This window comes from Rhea americana, unplaced genomic scaffold, assembly GCF_003343005.1.
Source record: "Rhea americana isolate MKP2758 unplaced genomic scaffold, rheAme1 scaffold_30, whole genome shotgun sequence".
In the NCBI taxonomy this organism is placed as follows: Eukaryota; Metazoa; Chordata; class Aves; order Rheiformes; family Rheidae; genus Rhea; species Rhea americana.
The window spans coordinates 644742-670743 of NW_028186424.1; the positions used below are offsets into that span (position 1 = coordinate 644742).

Here is a 26002-nt window from a genome sequence, read left to right on the forward strand (position 1 = left end):
TATTCTATGATAGGAATTTCAAATATTTCTGCAAAACCAAATCAATATTCAAGTAACTACAAAAATAAGTAACTGCAAAAACAAATAACAACTATAATGTTTAACCAATAGAGAACTGCTTCTGAACACTTTAGGCCAATTAATGTCATTTGCAATCTCTCATGAAGGAGAATTTGACACGTGTGTCAGGGTCTTTGGAAAGTAGTAATCTGCTGAACAAAGCATCAAGCAATATTGACCTACTTCATGTAAAGTACTGCAGTTAGAGGACAGCTATATAATATGACACTACCTTCATTTTTATTTCACTATTAAGACAGAGAGAAAGAGAAAGGGAGTGAGGAGCAGAAAATAGGACCTTTCTCTTTTTTAACTGGTATACTTCAGCTGTTGGTTATGGCCATATTCTGATCCTTTTATTCCTGACAAGTAAAATTTACCCTAGGAATGATCCCTTTAAAGGCTGTGAAGTAGACAAATTTTCAAGTGAAGTAAGTGTCTTAAAATATGCCTATTGATTAATGACTCTTAAAATGGCTCACAACTCTTGAATGTTTTAAGATTTTGGAACAGAAATTTTTATCTGTTTAATCTTCAGTTAATCATCATTTGTTACAACAGAACCCATTAAGATGAATTCAGTTCATGTTAAGTTAAATGTCTTCTGTATTTCAGTAGATGTTCTGTTATAATTTGTCTGCTGTTAAATATTAGTCCATGGTCACTTAAAATGAATGCTTCCTCAGATTTCCTCCTCAGTATATTTCTAGTCATGCATAATGTAACTTGAATCTTGAGCTGAATAGGCATTGCTGCTCCCTCTGTGTCAGTGAACTGCACTGTTACAGACATGGAATTTAGATTTTTGTACATGGTCAGTCTGGAATGAGTAACACAGATGGCAAGTTAGAAAACATTGCCAGCTAAATTAAATTCCATGTACTGCTCAAGTTAAAAGAGGTAAAAGGGTATTACATTGCATAGAAAGACCTGTCCTTTTGCAAAAAGAGGGAACAATTTGGCTGTAGTGTAGAGCAGAGAATGAAGAAAATCCTGTGAAGGAAGAATTCTTTGGCACATACTGCCATCCTTTGACATGGTGATTTAACAAATGATATAGCTACACTTTAATGCAAAGTGCTGGGAAAACTTTTTGTAATCTTCTAATGTGAAGTAGGGATTCTGTCAACATAGATCACCCCAAAAGTGCAGAATGTCTTTACAGTCTGAACCTCAAAAAAGGTTTCTATCAAATTCTGTACTTAYGAGCCATTAATGCTACCCTATTGCGTCAAGCAATATTGAACTKCTTCATGTAAAGTACTGCAGTTAGAGGACAGCTGTTTAATATGATATGATTTTCATTTTTATTTCACTATTAAGCCAGAGAGAAAGAAAAAGGGAATGAGGAGCAGAAAATAGGACCTATATAATACACCCTAGCTACCAGTAGGGCGTATGGAGTTCTGAAGAACTTACAGATGTAAACAGCACTTGGACCTCAGTGCTAGGTCTCACAGCAGACAAAAAACATATTAAACAGACTAGAACTATTTGCTGCAGACAAGGGAGAATTTGTAGGTCCCTTTCAGATGCATGTTGGGAAATTAGTCATACAGAAGGATAGGGGAAGAATACAGTAAATTCAAACACACAAAAATTACATTCATTGTATGTATGATATGCAATAGGCTTTTGTATTAGAAATACTTCTTTAAGGGGAACTGGACTGAGTTTTGCAAAAGATGGAATTATTATCTTAAAGAAAAAAAGATTGTATGTGAATGATATCCCTTTGTATTTCTGGTATTCCAAAGAGAGAACYTCAGCAGTATCAACTGAATCATTTATACTTCTGGTGGCTAGAGGAGTACCATGAAGATTTTAGAGGTCTTGTCTTGCAACCTGAGAAATATGCTAAGCCAAAATTCTGTACACTTGCAGCAATTGTTCAAAATATCTCTGGAGCTAACTCCACAGCTAGAAGTCTTCTTGTTCCTCTAAAATTTGTATCTTCACATTTTTGACCATTAGTATTTCCACACTGACAATTAGAAAAATCCATTATTAATGTGCACATTCAAATGTTGATTAAAGGATTTTTTTTTCCTAATGAGGATTTGGGGGCATGTTTATAAAAAAAATCAAAATTGATTTGGCAACACTGATTATAYGATCTATGAATTTAGAGCGAGTTAGGCCGACTAAGTCCGAGTGAAATTGCTCAACAGAACATGGCCATCTTTACAATCTCTACGAAYTGCTTGGTGAGATAATCCTAACCATTTTGCCGCAAAAAAACACTGAAGTCTCTGGTGGTCAAAGGTTAAGAGGYAGAATTTGCTCAGTGTTTCTTTTAATGAGTTAGAGATCAGTATTCTTTTACGTGAGTAAATTAAGGAGATCTGTTTCAAACTGGGGCTCAAGAGCAACTAGAAGTAGAAGGCCAAAAGAACAGATCCCTGTTGTTCTGATACATATATTGTTGCTGTTTTGCAAGTGTTTTACCAGTAGTAGACATCTGGAATAGGTGTCTGTGGGTTTTAATTCCATTCGATTATACAGGAGTTTAGTAAGTACAATACTCTAAGAAAATAAAACACTGGATGTAGGAATTCAGTTTCCAACYTTTCTTTCTCTCTACAGGAAACAGTTTTGTTCCAAATAATTAAAAACAAGAAAATCAGCATACTATGCAGAAATTAGAAAGTTTTGGAAGAAGGAAGTAATGTGCATATATAATGTGCATATTTGAAAATTTGCCTTTGAAAATTTGCCTTTTAGTATTACTCCCACTCAAATTTCTTTTCCACTTATTGCTACTTGCTAACAATTAGCTAAACTTTGTTCAATTTTATTAGCATTAACAGGAAAACAATAGTAGAGCGTCCAAAAGATTCAAAGAGCAGGAAGATAACTTTGCCAAAAAACAGGTAAGTAAAAAGATTCCTTTTTAAAGCAGTGATAAGAAACTTTCAAAATCGTTTTATTCTGGATGTGTCTGTGCTCTAAGCAGTGGGCAGCAAAAGACCAGATGACTCTAGTGTGGTTTAGAGACTGCTCACTGAACAGGAAACCACAAGCTTCATTCTTTGTTCAAAAGTTGGTGCTAACCTGAATTATTTTATAATTCTAAGAACAAGGCATTTGAAGTCCAAAGATTAGGGCTGATACTTCATAGGCTTCACATTTTTGAGGGTAGATTCTCAGATACTAGATAAAATAAATGTGCACAAATGCAGTACTAATGCAATCCCTGACTGCACCTTTGTTGAGGAGTATTTCTTGTTGTTTCTGAATAGAAAGTATGTGTTCACTTGCTGCAGTGAGCCATATGTGTTGCTGCACAGACTGATACAGATCTAAGGTCCAGAGGATGATGGTGAGAGAACCATCATCCAGGACACCAGGGTAAGGTCAAGACCCATTTGTATGTCTCTTCCATACTATATCAGCATCCAACTGGCCTGTATTTTGTATGACTGAGTAATGACAGAAGGAAAGAATACATACCACTTCATGGCTTGGGGGAACCATGATACCTATGTGGGTTGGTAGAGTGGGAAGGAAGCCATGCATAATGGCACAGCTGCATACTGAAAGCAGCTTAAGCTCTTATCTCCATAAGCAAATTCACCCCTGGAACAATTTATCAAATATGCTAAAGCATCGTATAAGGCTGTTACAATATTTACCTGCAAAGTTTATTTAATATATATTTGCAAAATCAGTAGATCCTTCTGTAACTGTGCCAAATTTGGTGCAGAARGGAAATAAAATCGTAAGGTTCAACCCCAAATTGACAGATTCCCATGTTTGACAAATTATTTTCAAATTACAACTATTATCCCTGCTTTCAGTCATTTTAGTCTCTTGGAAAAGTTTCATAGAACAATGGCAATTTCTAATATTTACATTGATTTTTTTTTCTTTTTTATGCATTTAGATCTTGCCCAAATATATGTGCTGCAACAAATCTGGAATTAAATCCAAAAGGTAAAATTCTTTCTGCACTGAAAAAGGAAGCATTATAACATGTCTTTTTATAATACTTATTACTCGAAGTCTGTGATAATTTGTAATATTTAAGAAATGAAGGTTCAGAACCTTCCAAGATTATAAAAATTAAAATGAATTTTAAGAAAAACGTAAAAAGGTTGGATACCCGCTAATAAAGAAAGCAAAATCTGCTTASCTCCAGAGTACCCCAAAATATTTTGACTTCATGATGTTGTACACTACAAAAAGCCATCAATAAATCATCGCCTTGCTGGAGACAGACAGCGTTACATTTTGAATAAAGTGGCTGATCACATCTAGAAAACAGTTGAGGGAGCTTTCCATTTACCTATGCTTCCACACGAAGGACTCCCCACTTTTAAGACATTTTGTTTGTAGTTCCGAAACCATAGGACAATAACATATGMTCTCCAGCTCTGATTCCACAACAGATTATGGTTAGTATTAAGCATGTGTTTTAATCCCATTGGTTTCATAAGCAAAACACTGCTCCTACTCAAGTCAGTGGAAAATGATATTGTATTCTACAACTTTTAACTGAACTAAAACTGATATTTAATGCAAAACATATAAAAATACTTAACTAAATAGGGACACTACTAGCCAAATATATGTSTTTGATATACCACATGTTTATTGTGCTATGTGAAGTTTGCTTAAATCTATTCAATATCAAGATAATACAGAAGAAACAAATCTAGGGCTGACAACAACCAGTTCTGCTAAAATAAAAGCCAGCAGTCTAGCATCTTATTGGAAATCTTTTATTGTCTATAGATAATGGCTATATCACAAAAGCTTACCACAACTGATATTTATTCACATAACTTTTTCAAAGTCTCTGAAGAGAAGCCTGACTAGTCTTTTGCTTGGCCCTGGAATTGAACCTATGCAATTTATGAAGCTTCTGCTTGTCCTGCTTGTCCCTCTAGATTCTAGAGGGAGATGCCAATATACTTAACAGGACAATCTTTTTAGATGGTACCTTTGGACTGAATACAAAAAAAAATGATTGAAAATTCCTGTGCAGGTTCTTCTTTGCAACATTCCGAGCCTTTATTTTTTTTTCCTATTGAACAGGTTTGGATACACTCTACAAGTACAACAAAGTTTATTAAAACATAACCCACAACACTTTATCACCGTCTGTATCTGTCTGAAATACCGCAAATAGTGACTAAAAAAACCACGGCACGTTCATAGGCTCACTGAAGTCTGTGGGAACAAATTTAGCTTCTGCCTTCTCACTTAAATAAGGAATGTGTTTCTAACATTAGGCTTTCATGCCCTTTTGCACAGAATCTTTTTGGGTCATTATGAAAGACAAGCAAGGCTGCCACAAAATGCGTACACTTTTATTCCGTTGTAGATTAAAGAAAAATTCTTTACTTTCCTTTTGTACTTTGACATCAGCCGTTCTCTGTCAACCGACAGAAAACACGCTCACACATATGCCATAAAATATAACACCTTATTGTTGTTATAATGGATATACTATAATTTCACAGAGGATGTAGCAGGGCAATACGAAATTTTAAGGCTGAATAAGGTATGATCAGTCTCTATAGCTAGAGGAAACTCTGATTCTTGTCAGCTGTAAATCTTTAACTTCTGGTGAAAAAAAACTCATGAGAAGTGACCCAACTGATTGTAAACTACTTGGCACAAAGAATCTGTCCTGTTTTATCCCTGTACAACAACCGGCACAATGGAAGCCAGGAAATTGAGAGTTTTAGGTCAATATAAATAGTAAATAGCAGAAATGATCTCCCTCAAGTGGTGAATCTCCTCAGCAGTCTTCCACCACCCAGGTGGTTCTTAGCACTTTTCATTCTAAAGGCCCAACATGTATTGCATAGCTAATAGAAAGAAATATTCCTCTTTGCTACCAGAGTGTCATCCTTTAATAACAGGAGGAGCAGTTTCCATGTGCTTTGCACTCCTCAGCTAGAACAAGGCAAGTATTTGGGAATTTACCTCATATAAAGGAAATGTCTGCAGGATAGTCTCAACTCCACTTCTCTCTTCACTCGTTCTATAAAGACGTTGTTCTCGACAGCAAGGGAGAGGGAGGGCTGCAGTTCCTCCAAACTCTGGTCATCCCTGCATAAGTGTAGATTATAGAGTAACCTGGACATAAAATTAYATATTGATGATAGGTATCAATAAATCATTCCAAAGGCTTGTGTCAAACAGTCCACTTCTAGCATTAAGCTGTGAAATATGGCTAATAGAGTTGTTTACCACTGTTATTAATTTCCTATTGTAGAGTATGGAGTAACCTGTTTTTTATTAATAGAAGTAAAAAGGCTACACCTTAAAGACACAGACTGCATCTTCTCATCATTATTCTGATACTATCAAATTACACTCTCATCTGCATCAGTTTTCCTCTTTAATGCCTTTGATTTAACTGGGCTTAGTTCTGATCTTAACTAAGCAGAAAATCAGACAGCTAGTTTGCATGAGTAATTCTCCCTGTTGCGAATGACTTCCTGAGTAGACATAAAAGTACTACATGCACAATATAAATGAACATTCAGTGCCATCTGCTGGGCCATACAAAACCCTGCAAGGCCAGGAGCATGCACTACTGAGAACTTAACAATCGTGACAAATTTAAGTCAAGAGTACTTTCAAAACACAGCTGAAAGTGAGGGTCATGGGGTGCTGCCCATCATTCACATGCTAACACAGGGTGGAACACCTGTGCATGGAGTAGATCTGGTTTCACCTCCCTCCTCAGCACAAAAGGGTTTCTGTCCACACTTCTCCCTTCCCTGTAAGAATTACAGCATGCTGTAATTATAYGCTTATAGGCTAGGCTCTGTAGAAGCCTGGCTGTGAAATCAGGCTATTACATAGACCTGGATGGCTAAAGACAGGCTAAGCAAGGATTGTTACAACAGTCCAGACAAAAGCACTTATTGAGGAAGGACTGGATTAAATGTGTAAATCAGATTAAGGGCAGAATTTGGGACTCTGTTCTCAAATCTATGTGCTCTCTTCTCTTGTTCACCAGATATTTGGCCCTGTAACTCATGCTTTCTTAGCTATACCATGATACAACCACCACGGGCAGCCATCAGCCAGAACAGCTTATAGCTTGGTATAATTGAACTATTCTTGATTTGGGGAAATACAGATTTGGAGCTTCTTAAACTGAAACCATGAGTCCCATTTTCTGGGCAAGTGTTCCAAGTGCTATGCTATAACAGAAGAGACATCAGCATAACTCCTCTTCCAATTCAATCTTGAAATCAGAAAGTCAAATTGTATTCTGTTGCTAAAGGAACAATATATGTTGCTGYTCATGAGAGGGATTTTCAGGCCAAGATTCCCAAGCTCACATTTACAGTTCTGAGACAGGCAGCTAAACTCAGAAGATAGATAAGAGTTCAAACACATCCTTCTCTGAGTATTTTCTGGCTGGTTTAGGCACACTAGTGGCTGTCAATCCCACTTCCAGAAAGCTACTTCCTTGTGCAAATTCATCAGTGGATTTGCCTCATCTCCTTTGTTTCAGTTCTTTCTCTGTAAAACACTGTGCAGGTCACTGATTTCTATTCCTTTATATAAACTATTAGTTATTGTATCATTTTCTACAGAATGACATCTGCTGTCATTTTTCCTTCATTTTGTACAGAAAACAAGAGAAGAAATATTCCTGCTAGTACATACAATTTCGTAAGTATCATAGTATTTTCCAAAAATTTCAGTTTTCTTTCATTTCATGTGTGTTAATACCATCTCAGCTATAATGCCGGTTACATAAAATGTAAATCTGTTTGTTAGTGTAACATAGAACATGAGAATATTTTAGGTATATGTAAGAACTTTTAATTTGTTTCAGTGGGCGCTAGATTAGGAAAGTGATCCACACACTAGCTAATTATCCATTTACGGTAAGTACACCCTTATCACAAGATCTGAGTGAAATTAACAGGAGTCAAGGTGAACAAGCATAGAAGTCATAAATCTGGAGGTTTAATATGTATGCAATGTTAATGAAAACTGAAAAAAGTAACAGTAAACTTTTTAACAACTTATTTGTATCTGAAAGCTGATTTTGAATGTCAGCTATCAAGAGATATAAGAAAAGACTCTACAAATGCATTACAAGACAGAAAGATGAAAATAAAGTGCACGTCTATCGCTTAACTGAAGCTGAACAAATAAAGGATAACTAAAGAAGGTTAATGTTTTGGCAAAGAAGGGAATGCTTTGGCTGCATCAGGTTTCATAGAAGAGTTAATTGTGATCAGATGCTATATGCAATTAATATCAACTAGAGGGTGGTAATAGCACAGACCAGGACAGGAAAAGAAGAATTGAGAGAATGTTTATTTATTCTAAAGTACTTAAGGATGTAGTTGAAGTAATTTCTGAGCCATTAATTGATTATCTTTGGGAGTTCTCCAAGGAGTCATGAGTTCCTAAAAAAATGGAGGACAAAGGTAACCTCAGTTTCTTACAAGAAGGAAAGCAGACCCTAAAGGTACGCTGCATACATGGCAAGCCTATTAAAGAAAGTCAATGTGAAAGCATTTTTTGGAATAATAACTCTGATTAAGAAAAGAAAAATGCTATCATGAAGAACAACTTCCAACATAATTTCTTTCTTGGTAGAAATATTGGCATAGTGGGGAGAAGAAAAACAGTAGATGTGATCTCTTGATTTTTTTAGGTTTTTGACATTTCCCAGAAGACAATCTCATAAGCAACTATGGAAAATTGGTGTAGGTAAAATTTTGCAAACTGTTTGCACAACTTATTGAAAATATATCCACACTCAGTCTGGTTAACAACAGTTTGCTACCAAACTGGAACGAGATATCCAGCAGAATACCCTGCAAATCCAGGTGTCCTGCAGGGGTCTGTCCAGTGTATGGCAGTGTTTTTATATAATGTGTACTGCTACAAAAAGGCAAACCTTATCCTGAAAGGGACTGTCGAGAACAGGGTATGTAACCCTTGTAAGTTAAGATTCAGTGCTGGGAAGATTTCATTGAAATTTTCTATCTACTTTAAGATTTGATGTTTTACTAAAGATATGTACAAACAGGAGAGAATCCAGAGGAGAGAAACACTGAGAATAAGACGTTCAAAATCCTTTGTGGTGACTGACAACTCAGAAGAGCTCTAAAGAATTGTTCCTATTTAGTCAAGGACTGAGAAGGCTATAAGGAAATATAATGTTATAGACATTAAACATAGTAAACATTGAAATAAAGTGGATRGTAATGAACTGTTTTTAGTGCCCTTGGATGCTAATACAAATTCGTATAACTTGTAGTACTTAAAAAAAGGAAAGCATTAACTGAAAAGGTAGTTAAGTCATGGAAGAAGGCACCTTGGGAACCTATTGATTTCCAGTTACTAGTCAATTCAAGAACAGTTTAAAACAAAAATCAAAGATCCAGGTATGCTATGAGTGAGACTGAGTCATTGAGTATCCTCAGCTGGGTTCACATTCTAGTAATTTCAGCTCTGTGCTGTTCATAGATGTGTCTTCCCTAACGAAGCCAGCAGGTATGTTCCGACATATAAACAGGCAGTATAGAGGGTGGAGCAGGACTCCAGGAAAAAAACTGTAACAAACTGAGTACAGTGGTGTAGACACATCTGGAGACATATTGAGGCACTCAGCACCATCTGGAGTCACTCTCAGCACCATGTTTATGTGAATTTTACTGTTCAATATATACTTGCTCTCTTGCTCACTTGGACTGCAAATTTGCTAGCACACCACTCAGGATTAAAGTTCTAAAGATCAATTCACAAAAACAGCGTATGTTTTCATTTTAAAACATGATGTACRTGATGAGCTGGGTTTATATGTACATGTATGTATACACATATACTCTTGCAAGTAGCATGTGTAAACAGTCAGTACAATACAAATACCACATAAACGGTATTATAATGAATGGCATAGTTTGAAATGTCTGCACTGATGAAAAAATTAAACACAGCTGATTATATTTTGAAGAGTGGTAACAGGCAAGATTCACAGAGAGACCTAATCCATCTCCATAGCTATCCAAATAGCTATTTTATGAATCCAAGTCTAAAATTTAGATCCTCAGAACACTTGCTCACCTACTTTYCAACCTCTCAATCTCTATCAGAAAATTTTCTGTGCACCAAAATGTCTGCTTCTGGTTATTAACTATTCCCAAATATGAAATTAATCTTGGACTTAAATTTATTTGTATTATCTGTTATATCTCTTTTCTTCTATCCAGAGCAAAGATTTGACAAGAAAGGGCAGCAATGAGTTAAAATCCTCCTCCAAAATATCTCCTGARGAGGAAGGGGATTATGAGACTGTAAGTAGTTCGACTCTGGAGGCTATCCATGCTTTGAGAATTCTTCCTGCCAAGCCTCTACAAGAATCTGAATATGCAGGTAACTTTTTGTGTCTGCTAAAAGTGAGCTAAATCCAGATATAAATTAGGACAGTACAGATTTGGTGTTTTYAGTCTGGTTATTTTTCAGAATAAATTAGCTCAACTGAAAAATAAAACACTGGCAGGCAAGAGAGGAGCCTTATCTGCATCTTCTTGTTCAGTTTCTTCTTCCTCCATTAGATTTTGTTAACTTAATACTCCCATGCTGCTTTTCTTAATTTTAGTATTACCTAAAATAATAAGAAGAAATTCTGTGATCCCATTCTACCTGGAATCTGCAAAGAAGTGACTGGTCAAATTCACAACTAGTTCAGTAAAGCCAACTGCTAATTAGGCCAAGAAACTTTAAGATGGGAAACATGAAAAAAGATATGTGAAACTTTCCTTCACGTGAAAATTAGCAGATGAATAAATGTAACATTCATTTTAATGCTTCTTTCAATATCAGTAATAAGCAATTATTTTGAGTGTTTCTCTCAAGCATTCTTAACCTGACGAGGTAGCTACATTAGTCAAGCTTTAGTTTACTAAAGCTATTCTAAGCCACATTTAATTCCCAAACATAGAAAGTCAATTAACATCCAATTTAGGGAAGTGAAATATCATCTGAGCTATCATAGTGAGAGGCTATTATAAACACTTTATGGAGATTTTAAATCATTCAGAAATCGGCCAGCTGGATGGGAAGGGCAGAATCTGAGAAAAGGAAGAATGGAAAATGTAAGCCAAAAACATCTGTATGTTTCACAATGTATGTGAATGATTTGGTCCTGTTCCCATCAAAGCCAAGCAAAGATTTTCCTATTGGTTTTAGTGAAATTTAATTTGATGCTTAAAAAATGAATGGCTTTTTATGTCAGTAAATTTATCAGTGTGAGAGTAGATCACAGTACAGTCTGAACATCCAAATACTCTAAATTATGTTCCAAAGATTCATTTGTGTATTTTATATGGAAATCTGAAGTAAATTTAAAGTACTCTCTTCATCTTGGTGAGTAGTGGAGACTTTCATCAGCAGTTGACATCTTTTTTTTTTTTTTTTTTTTTTTTATTAGGTTGTCCTGAAGTATAGTTTATATTAAAAAGACATAATTTTTGTTTTATGGTCCCAGAGAACAAACATTAAACAAAAGGCTCCTCTTTAGCTATATGTTATGCCCAGTAACTGTAATGGCAGGGATACAATTGTGAGGAAAGGTCTGAAAGTACATTACAGAAGGCAAAATACAATGATAACACCCTATTTTACCATCTTTTCTAGAACAATAAAAATGTTCTTAAGATATAAAGTTAATTATTTTAAAACAATTGCTAGCAGGCAAGGATATTTGTCAGTCTGTGCTTTTATTTTAGATGGTTATGGGTGCTGTGTTTATTAAAAGTTAATGTAAAAATTTGAAATGTTCTCTAAAGAGTAAAGAAAGAAAAACACRTACAAGAATGCAGACAGCACTACCAAGAACAAAGACTCAAGTAAAAAATATTCACTATTTTATTCACAGATGAGGCAAACATCTGCCTTAACTGTGTAACAGCTTAGGAAGGCTTTTTCTTACCCACAGTGAGGAGGTTAACCATAAAACTTTGTTCCCATGGTCATGCTTATACCCTCCATGTAGTTACTAAAATAACAGGGAAGAAGTTCCATGAAGAAAAAATTAAAACACTGTAAAAATCTTCAGGTACCTGACCTGAAAACCACACTTTTAACATAAAAATCTCATATATTTTTAAAAATATTACTGAATTACTGAAGTTTGCTCTTTCTTCCTCTTTTACAGACACACGTTGTTTAAAGTCTTTAGGTACCACTTCCCATATGACTAACCAGCACACATCTTCTCAGCCTCCTCAATACCTGACCGTAAGTAAAGATCTTAAACCCAATTCACAAATGTATTTCCTCTTTTCTGTGATATTGCTTAAAGTTAAGTGCAGTCTAGATAAAATAACAAATAAAACAAATAACGTTTATTTTTTACAAGTTCACAACAGCTGCATCATGTTCCTGTTTCACTTTGCAACAAATATTGCTGGTGTTAGCCTTGTAACTTATGGGAACGATAGCAACTGTATCTATTTATATATATCTGAATACAGACATATCATACCTATATTTATGGGAGACAGTCAGCCCCACAACTGTGCTTAGTGCTTAACCAAACCCCTTTCACTTACTAACTGCCTAAGATCAAGACTGGATCTACAAAGGAAGCATTTAGAGGTATCTCAGTCAAGAACGAYGTGGTTTCTGTTAGCTATAGTTTCCATGTATGACTAACATCACATCTTTATTTTATTTTATTAACAGAAACACACGTCTGTTCTAGAGGGGAAGAGCGTGCCAAATGTTAAAGGTATAATACAACTTTTTGCGATCAGAAATAATTTTGTATTTCAAATTATGAAAAAGGCATGCTTTTCAGAACAGCAGCCACTTTCAAAAATAATCATAGGGAGGATTCTAGAATACTATTTCAACTACCTAGCACTGAAGAAATTACTTACAAAAGGGGATACATTTTATCTCATGAGCCCCCTGTTCCTCAGGAGGAAAAGTCATTCTATCGAAAAATCAGATTGTCCTTTTTCTCTAAAATTATAAGGATGTAAGAGTTAAAAAAAAAGAAAGCCTACATTATAACAAGCCTATTTCCTGGACTCAGATAGTATATTATATTCTCTTTAACTTTCTCATATGCTTATGAAATTACCCGCATCTTCTAAGCAGTTTCAACTAAAGGGTGTTAGATTCCTGCTGTTCTTTTCTTCTTCCTCCTTGTGCCGTCTTGCCTTTTCAACCCCCCATTCTGTGAGTGTTTCTACCCTTGTAGATCCTAGTGGCAGCGTGGAGCTGTGCTCTGGCAGGTGTAGGCTGGGGCCTTGCTGCGCTGTGCTGTAGCTCCTCTGCAGCTAGCGATAGCAATGGTGACATCTCAGATTTCAGTAAGTGTTACTAGAATCTACTTGGCCTTTTGTATGATTGCTTAGACAAGGAAGGACATTCTACAACATAATCTAATGATCATTTTAATAGTAGTATCATCTAGAATAATAGCTATTAAGGATTTACCACCTAAGGCTGACAGTGTTCTCCAACTAAGGATACGCAAAATTAATTTATCACCTAGTACACACTTGTTTCTCTATTGCTTTGCCATTAACTGTTTCAAAATTCTATAATTCTGAGACACAAATACATCTTTTTTATTTGTCCTGTTTGGTTTTTTATGGTGAAATCCTAGACAGATGACTATATAATTCTTCAAGCRTTTAATGAAATGTCCAACTACTGAATCTTTTAAATTACGATTTTATTATAAGTTTATTTTAAAAGTACATTTCTATGTATATTTCTACATATTTATATACTTTAGAGATAGCAATACCTCATGCAGTCAGCTACTGAAGCATTAAATATTTGATTCACCTTAAAAGGATTTTTCTGTTATCATTTTCAAATCTCTCAACCATACACCCAAGTATGGTCAAAAAGAATGAAATTGTCAAACCAGGAAAATATGATCACTTTCTGTGCTCACACAATAGCATTATATTTGACAACGTAGTAATATAATGCAAAGAATTCAATACATGCAGGATTTATTGTTCCCCTTTTAGTTCATGCTGTCATACAAAGCACAGAGTCAAACAAATTCCTATAGATTTTGGGCAAGTAAGCAGTATATACATAAAGTTTGCAAAAATGAAAGGTTATACTGAATCCTGTGAGCAAATATTGATATAGTTTGTACAAAAGCCAAATTAAGAGAAATTCTTAGCAAGATAGTTTCAAAATCAACAGAAATCAGTAGGARTGCTCCCACTGACAGTTAGCCAGTTTAGATGTAACCCCAAACTCCACAAGGATTTAGTAGATTGGATTTACACGTTTATCTGCTTCCACAGAATATGTGCTGAAATTAAGGAAGACAGAAAGATGGTGCAGGCAGGCAAATTCTGCAAGTTTGAGAATGTATCTTATATACGTTTTTCAACACTTTATGCTTATACAGGAATCTTTTTTTATTTTTAGTTAGTAACTATGCTGTTATTAAATATACCTTAACACTTATTCTTGTGCACAGTGCTGTTGAGTGGCTTTGCCACAAGATGGCATAAACAGAACAGATTTTTTCATCAGTTATTTTCTAGAATTATTAAATATTTATTTATAATTATTTTAATTAAGAGCAATCTGTTACGGTTTTCTTGAAGCAGAATTGAAGATCTGTTGTGTCTCTTTTTGCATTAGCTAGGATGTCAGTATATAGAATTATGAAAATATTTTCAAAATAAAAACTAATTCAACTAGAATTTTTTTATTATTTCTAAGATGTCCTATGTTCATTTAAATAATCAGGCATACTGTGGTAAATTTGTATAGAAAATAACATAGATTTTTTTTATTGCTTTACAAGATTTTAATAGATTTCTATACAAAATCAAATTAATTAGCCAAACAAAATGAGTCCTAAACAACCTGATAAACATACATATAAAATTTCTGAGCTACCTTTAAATTTACAAAGTATCTGAAAAAAAATCACTATTAAACATTTTATTCTAAAAGCTAGAGAACAATCAAAGTTCACTCTGTTTTACCAAATATCACAAAAAATTTTTGATTTGCTTTATTTTGTATTTCCAGATGAAATAACCAAAAATACTTGTTTTTCCTGATTTAATTTTTAGCTATTCCTTAGTTAATCCTCTTACAAAATGAGTGTTTGTGAGTGACATTAGAAAGAATGACTTGGCTATAAAAGATAAGTTTCTCAACATTTCTATGATCACCATAATTGTCTGAGTATGCTTAGTCTTATATTTTATATGGAGAGAAGCACAAATGGTTCGGAATGAGGTATAAATTGCACCTGCAACCATTTGCGAACTATCCCCCAAAAAAGGTTAAAATGCAGAAAGAACARTATGCACTCCACTTGCATTAAGCTTTATTCAGAGCCTGTTGGTGTCATGTGCAGAACAGCTATCAGAGAAAATACACATTCAAGTTTCTCACATACCTCAGTATGTGATTCAGGCTGTGGCTTGACTTCATTCACACAAATAAGAATCCTTCACTGAATTTCACAAGTTTCCAGGCCTTGCATGTAGGTGCACAGAAATTAAAAGGCACTTTGCTTCCCATTAATTAACAGGAAAAAAAATATGTAAATACAGATGTGTTAGTAAGGTGAATGCTATGGAGCCAGCAATGTGACTATCAGTTCTTTGGAGCAAGGAGTTCTGTAGGTGGAGCAAGGTGTATGGGTGAGGATGTGGGTAGTGCTGTGTCTGGACATCAGTGCTGTGTCTGGACAGCGAGGCACTTYTCACTGTCGTTCCTACAGTGCAGTAGGTTGTCACTTCACAGATTTATCTCTGGGCACTTCAGTCCATGACGCCTGCTGATAATAAATACCAAAATAAAACTGTATCTTTATATGTGATTTATATGGACAGCACTCTATTTACAATTATTGCTAATTATCTTTAGGACAAAGAGCGAACATAAATGAATGCCAGGTAAGCAGAATCTCTCATTAATTACAAATTTTTGCAGATCATTTTGCCATTGAATATATGGAGAATGAATTTTTAAAAGCATGCTCCAATTTGCTAGCACTAACTTTTGCTCCTCAAGAATAAGAGCACACTATTATCTGCAGTTCTACATTATTTCACTCATTTGCATTCATAGCTTATGTAGCAGTCTTTTAAAACTCAGTGACTTAAAAATGGAATATTAAAATATGTGCTATGTCTAGCATAAAAAAAAAAAMCTTTTGACTATTGACACAGGTATGTCTTATTTAATCTAAATTTTTGTATTCCCTTGTACTGAAACGAGGAAGAAAAAGCTTACATGTATTTTTGCTTCTTCTCTTCTAGAATCCTATGCCTCCTCCAAGGTAAGATCACTTAAGAGATAGCTTACATGCATTTCCTGAAAAGTATGCTTAAGGAATGTTCATGAAGTCTCACACCTATTTGCATCACTTATGTTAACAAGATGACTGGAAGTGGGCAGACATCATTCTTCTACCAGGTTCAATTTGGACATTTCTAGCTTCTGAAATGCAAGGAGGGAGAACAAAAAAAAAAAAAAAAATTGAACCAGAAGTCTTCATAACTAAATCTCAGGCCTGCATAGTTGAAATCAACTTGACTGAGAGTAAGACCAAGAAGCCTTGAATCTGATTCAATCCAGACTTATATTATTAGGAAAAACCTCTGTTGATTTGTATTGGTGTCTGAGGCTCTGTTTAACCTGATAATATTGTTTTCATTGACCCTGAAATCTTTTGCCTTTTTTTTACCACAAATCTAAATCATGTCCACAGAAATCAATTGGAATTTCACCGCTTAAATAGGTCAAACTCTATTCCATGAATATATATGCATATTTTTTTCTGTGATATGCCCAGAAATAAAAATTAATCACTTCTCGATCTTTTCAACCTCAAACAATAACAATTGCTCCAATTAAGATTTACTTTCAGAAGGTAGTCTGAAAGCTTATTCTTAGTGCCTATTGAGTGCCATGGAAACTGTAAACAGTGTTAAAATATGATTAGCATTACAGACGTTCAGATTATTCCTTAATTAAAATATGTAATAAAACAGTAAAAAGAAACAGCTTTACAGATTCAAATTGTGAAAGTGCACAAATATAAACATTCTTATTTAATTATTCTACAGTGTTTCACTATTTTGTTCTATTTGTGTTACGGTAGCTACTATAGATTTAAATTTTCTCCCCTGACTTAATACTGGTCTATACCATACGAACACACAAGGCTCTGCTGCAAGGAACTCATTGCTGTTGGCTGTGTATACTGGCAGTGCGGAATGAGTGCACCTTCAGTTTTATTTGTTCAAGCAGATCTCCATGCTACAAATAACTACACAGTTTCTACTTTAGAGCTAACGTGTGCCAGGCTGGTTTCAGAGCATAGGCAGAGTGAGCTCACATCTCCCAGAAATGCTGGGTACCTCTACGTTAAGAGTTTTCTGGGATAAATAGTATCTTCTCCTAGATGTGTCTGAATTGCAGTGTATTCCCTAGCTGAGCCTTATACACAGCCGTATCTACCCACAAATATTGACACTGGAGAGCTGTCTTTGGTACATAACTTTGAAGTGTATGAAAACAGTGTTATGTGGCACAAAACGTAGTACAATAATGTCTTGCAAATGTAGAGTATTATCCAAAATTATCATTAATTTTGAAAGATCTGAATAAGATCCTAGACCTGAGCTGAGGTCAGCATGAGTATATTGAAACACTCTTGGAAAATTCCACTATTTTTCTTTTTGAGCMTGCACTTACAACACAGTCCTTGTGCCTCCTTTATATCCTAGTAATTCTTCAAATTTTTCTTTTACTTTTTTAGGCCTCTAAAGACACTGCCAAAGCAGTATCAGCCACTTCCTCCAGAACCGAAGATAAGCAGCCAGCTTTCTCACACACAGAAAACGTTCAGCCAAGCTCATACCTTTCCAATATCAGCAAAAATCACAAGGTAATACTATGTTCTATTTCAAACACTGAAGTTTCTTTACACTAATTTCCTGAGAATCAAAACACTCTCCTTGGTAAAACCATGAGACTGTACCTCCATCATATCTCTGCTTTTACTGAAGAATAAAAGTGTTGATTCTTTAGACAGCTGTGAATAATCAAGAGTAGTGGTATTTAGCGTAATCTGACACTAAACTTTATAAAGAAAAAACTGCCAAAATAATGGTAAAGTGAAGGAGTGGAAAAGTAGGTGGAATTTTTATGAACRTGTTTTGTAAGTTTTGTCCTACTTTTTCCCACTAACACTTAGAGGTTTTGCAACCACTTCTGAGTAAAAACAATCGCACTTGCTTAGCACAGAACCAATTGACCAAAAAACACACTGAACGTTCCAGAAACATCCAGATAAACAGTTCATATCCCAAGAACATTATATTCAGAAAAAGAAATGACTTATCTGTAGCCAGAAATCTTGCTCCAGGCCATAAGCCCAACCGATCCAGACCATGAGTCACTTCTTGCCCTTTCTTTACGTGCTCCCTCCCTCCTTACTGGACACACAGAGAAGGCAGGTTACAGGCTGCAGGAAATGTCTAGGGAGGTCACTTCTTGCTATCCTTTAGACCAGAACGCCACAGCTCTTCCTCTGTCATACGCCGTACTTGTTCACTCACCCTCTTAACATGAGAGTGTATATGAGGGCTGAGTCGTGTAGCAGGGACCACTTGTGTCCAGGCACATGATCAAACACGCGTATGTTAAGCTACCAGAAGGCTTGCTTCTTGCCACGTGTGTCTAGTCGCATGATCATGTATACACACTTGTCATGTACCTGGTTACACGGGTGCTCCTGCTGTGTGACTAAAGTGCACGTCCAAAAATGGGGAAGGCAGCAGACACATACTGGAAAATCAGGGCTGATACACATCCAGGGGCCACAAAGTATAATGCTCAAATGCCTCTCTATGGAAAGCTGTTTCAGCCAGAAGTTTGGGCACAACTGATCTATGTCCATTTTGTCCATCCTTTTATAAGCAGTTCCAATTTCAATTAGTCAAGATGGATTTTTTTTCATTTCACAAAGTCACTATAGTGCAAATCCTACAGTCCAAATCCCACAGAAAAAAAAGAAAAATCTTACAAATCAATGAAGTAATGTTCTGCTTAAAGTATATATTTAAGAAGCCTGCTGTTGAGAATGATCTTTTTTTTCCTGCACGATGCTTAAATTATTTCATGGATTAGGTTCCAAAAGCTGTTAGACATTAAGACATTTTATTAATATGAAGTAGCTTCATACTCAGATGCATGACCTGACCTATAGCTGAAAGTTCCAAATCCCATGACTGATTCTTCAGTCATGCAGTTGCTACAATATCCTTCCCCTTGGTAGGGCAGTATATAAATTGAAAGCTCTGTGAGAACTATTATGAGTTGTGTTTGCCAGTAGTCATTAGTATGCAAAGCACTTGGATTTGAAAAGTCCTATTATAAAGCCAAATTCTGTAATATAAATACATTACATTTCATATTCTAGAAGTAAAAGAAAGCAGCAAAAATCGTCATTACCAAACTTCACTTCACATTGCAGTTATAGATACCAACATGTTTCTAATAGTTTTTTTCTTCAACTGTAATTTTTTTAATCACATGAGTATAAGAGGAGTGGCACAGACCAAAATTGGGAAGGCACTTTGCAGATTTCCCACACGAGCCTAAACAGGCATTTCACCTAAAATATCTCACTTGTCTTCAATCCAGTCCCAGAATTGTATGGTAATACAGCCATTATCAGCTAATGTAAGCAACTGTAAGCAAAGTCATCCAACTGCAGACATGATTTAGGACTGCAAGATCCATTTTTCCAGCAAGGTTTGGAAGACTTAGAAAATTATACACATCATTGTTTTTACATTCTGTAAATAGCTTCATAAAATATTAGGCCTGTATAGGATCACAGAATGTATCTTAGAAGCTTTGGTGAGATGCAAGCTTTTACATGCCTGTGGTATTTAGGGCATTTCAATGGTAAAGCCCTTCATGGTAGAATCTATTTTTGCAAATACACCTTTATTATCTCTTACCTTTACCATGCACCCAGTATCTTGAATGTAGACTTCTCATGTCAAATAATGACCTTGGTGAACACACTAACCAATTGCCCAAGCTAACACAAAGACAGCCATCCAAATGCCAAACAATTCCTCTCCTTCCTCTTACACTTGCAGGAGCTTTCCTCTAACAGATCATTCAAAAAATTCTTGCCTCTTAACCATTAGATGCTCTGCCCATACTTGTTTTCAACAGAGAAGCACAGAAGAGACATGTTTTCACTGAAYAGGTGTTGAAAAACGGGCCCCAGGGTTTCCTGTACAGTAGCTTCCTTTTACCTTCTCTCTGACTGATTTAACAAAATAACTCACTGTCTAATTTTTTTTTATCCTGGTGGTAAGCTAAAAAGGGACAGGATTCTGGAGCCTTAGAAAAACTTAATAGATGTCTATCCACACCTTATGTTCTAAATAACTTCTAAAAGTTGGTCGTAATCTCTCATATAATGAGATTCAAGCGGCTAAAAAGCACTTTTCAAAATTACATCTTTAAACTATTAAACATAATTATCATATGTCAAAGCTACACTAAGGTAGCCTGTGACAAAAGATACAGAAACAAATCCTATTGCTGACTTTCATCAGACTACTGAATTAATCTGTCAGATTTTACACAAAAAGAGTCAGGGTCCTGGTACCATCCTTGATAGGTGACTAGTCTGATACTCAGGTGGTGCAGCCATCAAAATTAGAACTATTTRATGCCAGCTTGCACAAGTCAGGGTTTTACTTTGATGATAGAACAGGCTGACCTGTGAACTCTTGTATAAATCTTTTGGAACAGGCTAGGAAGAAGGAGTTCTGGTTCTCCGGGAACAGAACTATTTTTTTGAAATATTTTCTGATGATTTTTCTTACAAGAAAATGTGCCTGTTGTTCAGGCGTATCATGAGAAGGCATAAACAAACTCTAATATCTACTTGAATCAGGACCTTGATGAGCATTCTGTATTTCTCGTCACCTGTTTGTATCTTGAGTTCTTTTTTGTGTCTCCTTTCTTCTACGCTTTTCATTCTACCACTGGCTCATTTTTGAAACTCTTCGATCTTCAAGGAACTTAACTCCATTTACAGCCAATGTTAACTTTGTGAAAAAACTTTTYGTCATGAGATGAAAGTATTGAAGAAAGCTCATAATCATTCAGATCTCCTTTCCCCTCCTCCCAGAATAAATCCTTCATAAGGACTTTTCTCATTTACCGTAGTGAATTCGGTAGATGTTCCTTTTTATGGACTTTTTCCTGCAAATAATTTATGTAAAAAATAACCACCTTCTGAATTTATATACCAGTAATAAAATTCTTCTTTTGSCAAGGGATGTTAATTTTGCAGTGATAATGTAATCAAAGTATTTAAGTACTTACAGGTTTCTTTATTTTATGATAATGAAGTGTTTTGCATATAATTCTTTCTTTTTTAGACATCTATCTGTTAAGGAACTCAATGAAGTAAGTAATAATCTTTCTATATAATATTACCACAAAAGCATGCACAAATTATGTGATGGCACAGCATCTAATGTAAAAGTATTTCAGTCCATGACTTGGCCTATTAGGTAAAAATATTATAATAATCATATTTTTATTTGGGCAGAAATATGTCTTTAATATTTCAAAACCACTACTCTGTGAATGACAGATTAGTTCCTGAAGTTTCTTACAGAAATAAAATATACACATGGTGAAAAGCTCCCTTCCCAAGTTTCTAGATAAAAGCGTATCTCTCACTGCAAAGTGCTGCTGATGTCTATGAAAGATTAACAGCRGGGACAAACATTGTATTTCAACGAAATACAGAGAAGGGAAATGATAGCGTTAGTAGAGCTTAAAAGTATTACACTGATGWAAATGCAGGGGAATCTCAAACAAAAGGCGACCCTTTTCAAGAAGGACAAATTTTATAGACAGAATTAACCTTAGGTATTACCCCCCAAGCCAYTTCTCCCTCTCTTCCCCTGCAGGTGTGGCTCCTCCTACCCTTTCCCAGGGCTTTGCAGCACACCTCCCTAACAAACCCTGCAAAATCTGTCACCTCGGACAAATGGCTGCTTTGCCTGCAAAATAGCTCGGKCAGTCCCTGGCAAGGGCACTGCAACGCTCCTCAGCCTCCTGGGTGAGCCCGTAGCTTCCCCCATTCAGACTATTCGCAGCCCTCCAAAGCAAGGCAGAGCGCTCACCGCCCTCTGAACCTGCACACAGCACGGCACCCTGCCTGGACGGACCAACCCACCTGCCATATGCCRGAGCTCACGTTCACACTCCATCATGTCCTCAAACACTTCCTCCTCCTCAACCACGGACAGCCCAGGAAGGCTCGCTATATCCCCCAGTTCGTGTCCTACCAACCCCAGCCTCCAACTARCAGTCCACCTTCCTTGTGGCCAGTTTGCAGAGCTCGCTGTTCTGCATCAAGTGCAGCTCTAGGCACAAGGCAACTTCTAACACTGCCTGGTGTGCTCTCGACTTCAATGCGGTTGAAGCAGCAGTGTGAGGTCCCGTATCTGACAGAGAGGCTAGAAAAGCTCTTCCCTCCCTCCTGCACCGCCAAGCTGACTACTTCTCCTCCGGGCTTCCTCTTCCAGCACAGCTGCCTTTGTGAGGCCCAGCCACTCTGCAGCAGTTCCAGACCCATAGGCCTAAATAAAACATAAAGCAATAGGGCATAGAGCAAGTGAGGCTTTTTTCTTTTTTGGATCCAAGTCTCTGTAAAAAAGGCTTTTTTAAAATGCCTTCACCTTCTACTCAGGCCAGTGAACTGAAGCAGAGGAAAAGGGTTTAGCAAAAACTTGATAGAAATTAATAAGCAATAACTTCTTAAGTGATTTTCTATAGGAAATAAAGCTAAATGTTAAAGGGTGTTTGCAAAATTCAGAAATAGTTGATAATTTGTAGCATTTTGCATTTCTTACTGAACTTTTTATTATTTTATATTTCCGTAGCACTTTTTAAATCTCATTACAAGAGAACAAAGAAAACCGTATCTACACTACTATAAAGTCCAGTCCTCCTATCATGAAAACTGTCACAAATCCATATACTGATCTAGCTCTAATTTTAAAATCCTTTGAATTTTTGTTCTTCACACTTTTGAGTGGGAGACTGTCCCAGAATCTTACTTTCCCCATAGTTAGAAACCATTTTATTTTGCAAGATTTTTACAATACAGGTTTTGATTGCAATATTGTAATAAGCATTTAATGCTAAAAAAAAAAAAAAAAAAAAAAAAAGATATTGGCAAGAAAGATAATGTTTTACCTTGGTACACAAAAACCTTTGTCTTGTCCTAGATGCTGGTCCATTACAGAAACAAAATATGAAAACACCCCCCCCCCCAGGACAACAAAATCTTACATCTGTAATTAATATTTCTGACGTGGCACTGTACAGCTGCCCAAATATTGCAGCTCATAATAAGCTCATAGTTTGGCAGACATTTTAAGGAGAAATATTGTACATGTCATTACATGAAAAAGAAAAAATTTAATTTGGATCACTTCACATTCATACAGCTCCTAAGGCATAAATAGTTTCAGTGTGACCTGAAGGAGTGTGACKTTATCAAGGTTGCAGACACCAAACTGCAGGTCAATGTGCTTGAGAGCTGGACTACCATTCACGAGAACCCAGACAGGCTAGTGGAAAGGCAGAAAAGGAACCTCATGAAATTCAACAAGGACAAATGCAAAGCCCTGCACCTGGGATGGACTAACCCCCTGCAATACTGACAGGCTCAGTAGCAGCTATGCTGAAAAGGACCTGGGGACAGTAGGCTAAACATAAGCCATCAGTTTGCCCTGGTAACTAGAAGGCTAATGGCATCCAGAGATGTATCAACAGAAGCAGAGCCAAGAGATCAAGGGAAGGTATTATTCCCCTTTACTCATTAGATAACATCTGGAATATTGTACAAGACTGGTGTAKATAGACCAGAGTGGGTCAGCAGAGGACTGGAAAACCTGCCCTGTGAAATGAGCCTGGGGGAGCAGGACCTAACAGCAGCTTTCCATTGCTTAGTTAAAGATTACCAAGAAGCTAGACCAAGGCACTTTACCRAGTGCACAGTGCAAGCACTCTGTAAAGTCATCACAAATTGAAACTGGGGAGGCTTCAACCAGCTAGATGAGAAAAAAATCAGTATGAGGGTAAGTACTGGAAGAGGTTGTCCAGAGAGGCTGTGAAATTTGTGGTATTGGAGGTCTGCAAGATACAAGTGGATGATAATCTAAGCCCTGGTCTGATATCATGGCTCACCTTACTTTGAGCGGGAGCTTGGACTAGATACCTGCAAAGGTCCCTTCCAACCTGAATGATGCTATAAATTTCTAATTAATAGGAAAATATTTTGGGGGCAATAACTGTTAAGGAAGACACAAGAAGCAACATCTACAAAGAGTGGAAGATTGTTTTCTTTAATGCTTCTGTATTAGACTCTTGTGTATCAAAATAACAAAATAATTACTATTCCTGTGTGAATCAAAGTAATACAGAAATACAGTGAAAATTTATGAGTCAAACACTAGTCCCTAGACATGTATCTATCATTTACTTGTTTGTAACATAATCTGCTTGATTAACACTGTCTGCATAGTGACTTTGAATGAAATAATAGCTACCATAATAAGAAAAATAATTGTACTATCAGTCAAGGAACCTTGAAAATAAATGACAGATTTTAATCTGTGGATTGTATGTCTCCAGTATCTCATTGATACAAGATCAGTGAAGGAAATACCTAACTGTAAGTTAAACTAATATACAATAGTGATTGTGAAATGGTTTTCTRGAAGTTCAGTTATAGCTCTAAAAATTCAAGTCTATTTGTTGCCAGCGAATTGAGCTCAGAATTCAGTCCAAGTTTCTGACAAAGTGATGAACATATTTAAGTATTCATAGTGGTATGTCTGTAACTTGTTTTAAAGTCAAAAGATGTTTGGATCTGTTGTTGTAAATTCAAGCTGATGATCAAAAAATGTATGTATTTGTCATCTATTTTATCATTTTATACAGGCACCCAGAAGAGAACAAGGTTAGTACATAATAATGTGATGTGAATTTGCTGTCTTTCCTTCATTTAAGAGTAGATCAGCTGAAGCAATCCGTATAGGAACCTGACATCTGTGCTGCTATATAGCATCACACAGTCTGGCGCTGTATTCAGACTAGTAAGAGACATCCCTCAGGTATACTTCTACTGAGAATGGAGAGATTTAGAGTGCCCTCTACAGTTGTGGAAGACATACTGGGAAAAAGGAATTCAATGTGGTATTAACTACACCTACTTGGGCAACTAGAGCATCACATTTGTTCTGAGCAAATTAAACTCCTTGGGTCCTACTGCAGACATGACTATTGGAACCTGAAGAGGGAAGCCTGTGGATTAATTTGATCTGTGCAGAGATCATCTCCCTTCTTTCCTTCTTGCCTCTCCCCAGTAATTTGAAATTGGGAATTTTGAAATATTTTTAAAAGTTTCAAGTTTTTAAAGATACAAATGGGCCCAAATCAGTTTTTTAAAAAAACATGTTTGAAAACCGTCAGTTCTTCAGACTTACTGTTTCTTCAGCTTTTGAAAACTGGTTTGAGCCACTCGCTGTGTATGTGTGCCCTGCTTGTTGACGTCCATGAAAAAATATATTACTCTGAAATACTCCAAGGRTAGATACAGGATAAATAATTTTTATGTAGTTTATATCTCCATATCAGTAAGTTCATAGTTTCCTCTGGCAGTTCCTTTTGAGGCATAAGGCAGTTGCCTGGTCTTTAACTAGAAATAGTGGCAGCTGCATTAATATACTCACTGCCCACTTATACCTGCCTATAAAATGGATTTATGAATCCTCCATACACTTCTAGTACAGCATTCTGCATTATTTACCTATATGCTAATCCATATCTGCGATCAACAAAGCCTGTAATATTCAGTGTCACATGC

At 36.1% G+C, this 26002-nt stretch overlaps 1 protein-coding gene across 1 annotated transcript in view; it reads left to right on the forward strand.

Moving 5' to 3' along the window:
- Positions 1–26002, forward strand: part of CLNK (cytokine dependent hematopoietic cell linker) — a 42715-nt gene that overhangs the window by 1187 nt on the left and 15526 nt on the right. The window contains exons 2-12 of the mRNA XM_085309680.1: positions 2862–2933; positions 3947–3996; positions 7667–7707; positions 10269–10431; positions 12215–12297; positions 12745–12790; positions 15934–15962; positions 16329–16348; positions 17834–17962; positions 21492–21519; positions 25078–25096. Of these exons, the coding sequence (XP_085165806.1) occupies positions 2862–2933; positions 3947–3996; positions 7667–7707; positions 10269–10431; positions 12215–12297; positions 12745–12790; positions 15934–15962; positions 16329–16348; positions 17834–17962; positions 21492–21519; positions 25078–25096 (680 nt within the window). The remainder of the gene's footprint in view (positions 1–2861; positions 2934–3946; positions 3997–7666; positions 7708–10268; positions 10432–12214; positions 12298–12744; positions 12791–15933; positions 15963–16328; positions 16349–17833; positions 17963–21491; positions 21520–25077; positions 25097–26002) is intronic.